The sequence below is a fragment of the Tupaia chinensis genome, unplaced genomic scaffold, assembly GCF_000334495.1.
Source record: "Tupaia chinensis unplaced genomic scaffold, TupChi_1.0 Scaffold000644_1, whole genome shotgun sequence".
Classification (NCBI taxonomy): domain Eukaryota; kingdom Metazoa; phylum Chordata; class Mammalia; order Scandentia; family Tupaiidae; genus Tupaia; species Tupaia belangeri.
This window is the reverse complement of record NW_006160165.1, coordinates 3,636,927-3,642,680: the sequence shown is the minus strand read 5'-3', so window position 1 is coordinate 3,642,680 and position 5,754 is coordinate 3,636,927. Positions and strand designations below refer to the sequence as shown.

General features: G+C 53.5%; 1 protein-coding gene across 1 annotated transcript in view; it reads right to left on the bottom strand.

Moving 5' to 3' along the window:
* Positions 1-5,754, bottom strand: part of MYO16 (myosin XVI) — a 603,762-nt gene that overhangs the window by 288,211 nt on the left and 309,797 nt on the right. Inside the window, 2 exon segments of the mRNA XM_027776197.1 lie at positions 3,202-3,273; positions 4,283-4,400. Of these exon segments, the coding sequence (XP_027631998.1) occupies positions 3,202-3,273; positions 4,283-4,400 (190 nt within the window).

Genomic DNA, 5,754 nt, shown 5'->3' with positions numbered 1-5,754 from the left:
GCCCCCCCTGTTGCCCCTCCCCCCCCCCCCCCCCCCCCCGCCCATCCCGTCTCGGGTACCCACAGCTGCCCTCCCCGTTACACCTGCTCTCCCTGTTACACCTTCCGACCACCTCCCCCACACCCACCCATCCCATCTCAGGTACCCACGGCTGCCCTCCCTGTTACACCTTCCGACCACCTCCCCCACACCCAGCCATCCCGTCTCGGGTACCCACAGCTGCCCTCCCCGTTACACCTTCCGACCACCTCCCCCACACCCAGCCATCCCGTCTCGGGTACCCACAGCTGCCCTCCCCGTTACACCTTCCGACCACCTCCCCCACACCCAGCCATCCCGTCTCGGGTACCCACAGCTGCCCTCCCCGTTACACCTTCCGACCACCTCCCCCACACCCAGCCATCCCGTCTCGGGTACCCACAGCTGCCCTCCCCGTTACACCTTCCGACCACCTCCCCCACACCCAGCCATCCCGTCTCGGGTACCCACAGCTGCCCTCCCCGTTACACCTTCCGACCACCTCCCCCACACCCAGCCATCCCGTCTCGGGTACCCACAGCTGCCCTCCCCGTTACACCTTCCGACCACCTCCCCCACACCCAGCCATCCCGTCTCGGGTACCCACAGCTGCCCTCCCCGTTACACCTTCCGACCACCTCCCCCACACCCAGCCATCCCGTCTCGGGTACCCACAGCTGCCCTCCCCGTTACACCTTCCGACCACCTCCCCCACACCCAGCCATCCCGTCTCGGGTACCCACAGCTGCCCTCCCCGTTACACCTTCCGACCACCTCCCCCACACCCAGCCATCCCGTCTCGGGTACCCACAGCTGCCCTCCCCGTTACACCTTCCGACCACCTCCCCCACACCCAGCCATCCCGTCTCGGGTACCCACAGCTGCCCTCCCCGTTACACCTTCCGACCACCTCCCCCACACCCAGCCATCCCGTCTCGGGTACCCACAGCTGCCCTCCCCGTTACACCTTCCGACCACCTCCCCCACACCCAGCCATCCCGTCTCGGGTACCCACAGCTGCCCTCCCTGTTACACTTTCCGACCTTTCCATTTCTACCATCGAGTGCGGACGTGCGGTTTGTACGAAGCGGGGCACAGAACGCCTCTCCTTCGCCGTCTGGTTTGCTGCACTTAGCCATAAACCGTCTGTCTTCATCCACTTTCTATCACGTCACCGCCTCACCTTCCATGGCTGAGTGGCACTCCACAGAGTGTGTACCACGCCTTCTCCGTTCTATCAGTTTAGTACCTGACACCGCCTGTCAGAGCACTCTCCAGAGTTGAGGGCAGAGAGTCCGGCGCTCACAGTCTCTGGTCTTGGTCAAACTGCCTAGCCCTTGCATCTCAGACTGAGCAGGGGGTCCATCTCGGGGTGAGGGCTCTGTGGGCTGGGGGTTGGGAAGGGCGTCCATCAGCTGGAGGTGCAAGAGGAAGAGGTGCTGGGGAGGGCTGGGAGGGAGTGCAACAGCGTGTGGTGCAGGCGGGAGCTGCACGTTCAAGGCCGTCAGGCCACATTGCAGAGCTGAGGTCTCTAGAATCACCAAGACTTGGGGGGGAGGGGTTAGATGGGTCCCGAAAAGCGGATGAAGCGGGCAGTGTGAGCAGCGGCACCGGTCCAGACTAGATGACAGGTGCGAACGGTGAATTCGACTTTTCTCAAGAAGGTGATAAATAATGTCTTGTGTGGAGAACTCAAGACCGCGAGGTGGGCACGAGGGTGGACACCGGCTGAGGAGGAAGCAGGGCATCAGGTAAGGCAGGGATGGCAGAGGGAGGGGCGTCCTGTGCAGTCTGGAGGGCTGAACTTGCCTCTGCAGGAGCAGGGCCGTCTTCAAGGGACTGCTAGCCATGGAAGTCGCACCTGCACTTGAGGACGATGGCCCGAGAAAAGATTACCTGCAGGTTCTTGCCCAGTCCAGAAGGAACGCTCGATTAGGCAACATGGATGGAGATGAAGGGACGCAGGAAGGGGAGACGTGTGCAGTCAGGCTGCCGTGTGTCTGACCACTCAGGAGGAAGAGAAAGAGCGCCGAGAACAACTTCGGGGAAACTGAATGGCTAGGGGGAGACTCGGAAAGTCTAGGAACATGGAAGGGGCACCTGTGAGTAGGAACGAGGCGGAACTCTTAGGCCAAGGGCTTCCAAATACCTGCAGGGAGGTGCAGGAGGGACAGCCAGTGAGGACAGCGGTGACTTAGAGAAGCAGTCCGAGTCTGAGCCCTCTCGGTCACGAAGAGGAAGCCGAAGGGCGCGGGCGTGGGGCGAATGGCAGAGCACACAAGAGTGCCCTCCTCACCCACGGAGTAGAGACACACGCAACGGAGGTGACTCACGTCCTCTGGGAGTCAGACAGCATCGGCTCCTAGCTCCAAATATGCCATTTAAGCGTGATCTGGCGTGGGAAGTTATTTAACCTCTTTGAATTTCAGTTTTCTCCTCCGTTAAGATGGAAGTGGGTATGCCCATCCCGAAGGGATTTGTGAACATTCAGAAACTGCAGTGTCCCAGGTCTGAGCACGGCGCAGCCGGCACAGTGCACGGGGAGCATGCGACGGCCGTTGCCCGCCCAGGAGGTGGCGGGTAGGTGGGCTCCTCACTGAGGAGGGCGGAGTGCGTGGCACATGCCAAGGGCGCCAACGCATGCTTTGAACAAGTCCCCTTAGATCGACGGCTTCGTTCCTCTGAAATGACAGGTTTGCTAAGAAGGCGGCGGTGTTTTGGAATTGTCTCTGAAGAGCCTGAAGCGTTCACGACGTCACCCTCTCCAGTGAGGGAAGGCTTCCCACACTTCTCCCATTTGCTGTCCAGCTCCGAGAAACAGTTTAGCACGTGGGGTGGGCAAAACTGTGTTTAACGTCCATGTTTCATAAAAGACCACAAGCTGTTGGGCCAACAAGCAGGGCTGCGGTTACGGTGTTGGGATTGCACACAGCCCGACACGGTTCAAGGTCTCAACCCAGAGGCTTGAAGGTCATGCCAGCGCGCGCGTGTGTACAAAATCCTGAGAGGACGCCAGAGGAGAAGGGATTGCAGTGTGCCTATCCCTCTTGGGGGTGATTTCTCTCTTTCTTTCTCTCCGTCTCTGTGTCCCTAATGAGTGCATACCCCCTAAAGCAAAAATCTCTCTAAAAAACAAAATCACAAATTGCACTAAGACAATAGTTGGAGAACAGAAAAACTTACCTTTAAAATATTGAATGTCAGTTGTTAAGGCAGAAGCCAATTCATCCGTTGATACTTGTAACATTCCAGCCACTGAAACAAACAGCATTACAAAGATAAAGTTAGAATTCACTTTCTACAGGGCACGTGCGCTCGCCAGAGAGACAGAGACAGAGAGACAGAAAGCGAGAAATCACCCCCCAGGGGGGATGGCCACGCCGCAATCCCTTCTCCTCCATTCTCCTTTCGTGATCTTTGGCACGCACACACACACGTGCCCAGCGTGAGTTTAAGCCACTGGGTCCGGGACTCAAACCGCAGTCAACTACATGGGAGAACAGCAGCATAGCCAACTGCTGGTCCCTAGAATTCACTTCCAATAGCAAGAACATTGCATGTTATGTTTATAATTTATAAGCCTTATAGATGTAGACTAGAAAAGCATGCATTAAAGAAAATTACCACCGTAATTGCTGAATTCAACTACAGAAACATCCTGGAGCAATCAAAACATTAGTGAACGCTCTGGCTCCATGCACTAAATCACAACAGGTGTTTTCCTTCTTGTCCTCACATATGGCACCACATCATTTCCCAAATTCCTGGCTAAGTCACTTTGATATAGGTGAGGTGTGCCATTTATTGACAATCTGTGATTTTAACATATAAAAAAAAACTAGGAGTGACTAACAAGGCAACTTCAAAGAAGAGAGATATTTTTGGCAAGATCTTTGAAGGGAAGTGATTACATTCTGTTTAAAACGTTTAGCTAATAACATGCCCCAAAATACACTGAATGTGGGGGGGGTGGGGGTGGAGATTACTTAGAACAATATAAATAAGCCCAAGTATGTGCTGGGAAGGCAAGGCTGTCAGTGTGGCACACAGAATGAGAACATGAAAGTACATCTTGTTATTTATTCCCACAGCCATTTATAAGAAGGAACAGGGTGAATAGTTTCTCCCCCTCATTGAATTCTACTGGGGGAGGAGGGGGTGGGGTGGGCACGCCACTGGGCTCTGTACTCTGTCTCCATCTACTGGCTGCCTTGCAGAACTGCATGCCAATGAGGTGGCCTTTGGAAGGTTGTGACCCACTGACCTTGTTCCAGAAGCTGGAGGTCAGCGACCATGGCAGTGTCCCCATCGGTGAGGGCAGTGAACCGAAGGTCACCAATGTGTAATATTGCTGCTAGAATCACGAACAGGTTCTCCACCTCCTAGGCATTTCATAGATGAAAAAAAATGGATAGGTTCGCTTAGAAGAAAGATCGAAAGACAAACTTCGAAAACCTGAAAGAAGGCTGTAAAATGACATGGAGCCATTTGTGCTGCTGGGACTTTTCAGATCCCAACTGTTCAATAAGAAGGCTGCCGGTCTTTACGTGAAGACCGAGCACTCATGGTTCAATGTGCATCGCGTCCACGTGTGTGTGCTCCTTCCGCAGGGGAGACTGACACGGATGACAGCCTCAGGGAACGGCGGGAACGCCAGCGCTGTAGGTAGGGGTCTGACACTGCACGGGCACTGTGTCCTCCGGGCCTCCCAGACGGAGCAGGCTCTGCGGGCCCCCAGCGCGCTCCATTCAAAGCGCAGGTCCATTTCTCCGTTATCCTTATGAAATTCACTGACATGGTAATTACACAATGTTTTCATTTCTCCTCAGAAAGGGAGGCATAATGAAAAGACTATGCCTAGATAGACAAAATGCTACTTTTTAAAAGGTATTTTTAAGGAAAACTCAGGAAAAAAAGGGGGGTGTTGGAAAGAACTACGTTTGAGCAGAAGGAAGCAGGAAGTAAGAGAATGGCTGCTGAAAGGAAAATACCTGAGAGTCTGGAACTCTGCGTGAAGAAAAACAGACCTCAAAGCTGGCTTTGGACAGTCATGTTGTGGCAAGCATGAAGTAAGTTCAGAAGCTGCAAGTGAAACTACGTTTCCCTAGAATACAAAATACTTAGCATCAACAGGCTGGGCCCTGGGACGGACAGGCAACGGACCTGTTATAGTCTCAGCTTCCTCATCTGTAATACCAGGAAAAAGGACCCTTCCATAACTACCTGGAAACTGCTCCAAGAACAAATCTGATTATAAATGTAGAGCTGAGGTAAGACAGCCCCGAGACTTCATGAATCCCCTTCAGAACGTCTAGTTTTCATCCTAAGGTGGGATTTTATCATTTTTAAAATGAGAGTATCGGGAAGGACAGCTTTTAGTAATTTCCTGGGACAGTTGTGTGTGACTACAGTATATTTTTAAATATTTTTGGTAACTCTGAAACCATATCTTGGTGTTTCATGTTTTCTTCACTTATTCTTGATAAAGTAACATTTTCCTAGCGTCTTAGGCTACCTGACAACTTTTAGCTTTCTCTTTTAAATACATTCAGTAACTCTTCATTGTTTTGGTGCCCTAAAAGACAGGCACCTCTGGATGGGAAGAACTTCTACTGTCCTGGAGGCTAACAAGTTAGCAATGGAGACGCTGTGGCACCATGGGGAGCCCACATCCGAGCGTCATGTGCGTGGGCAGCGGCAGGGGGCGCTGCTATTCTGCATCTGTCTGCGGCCATG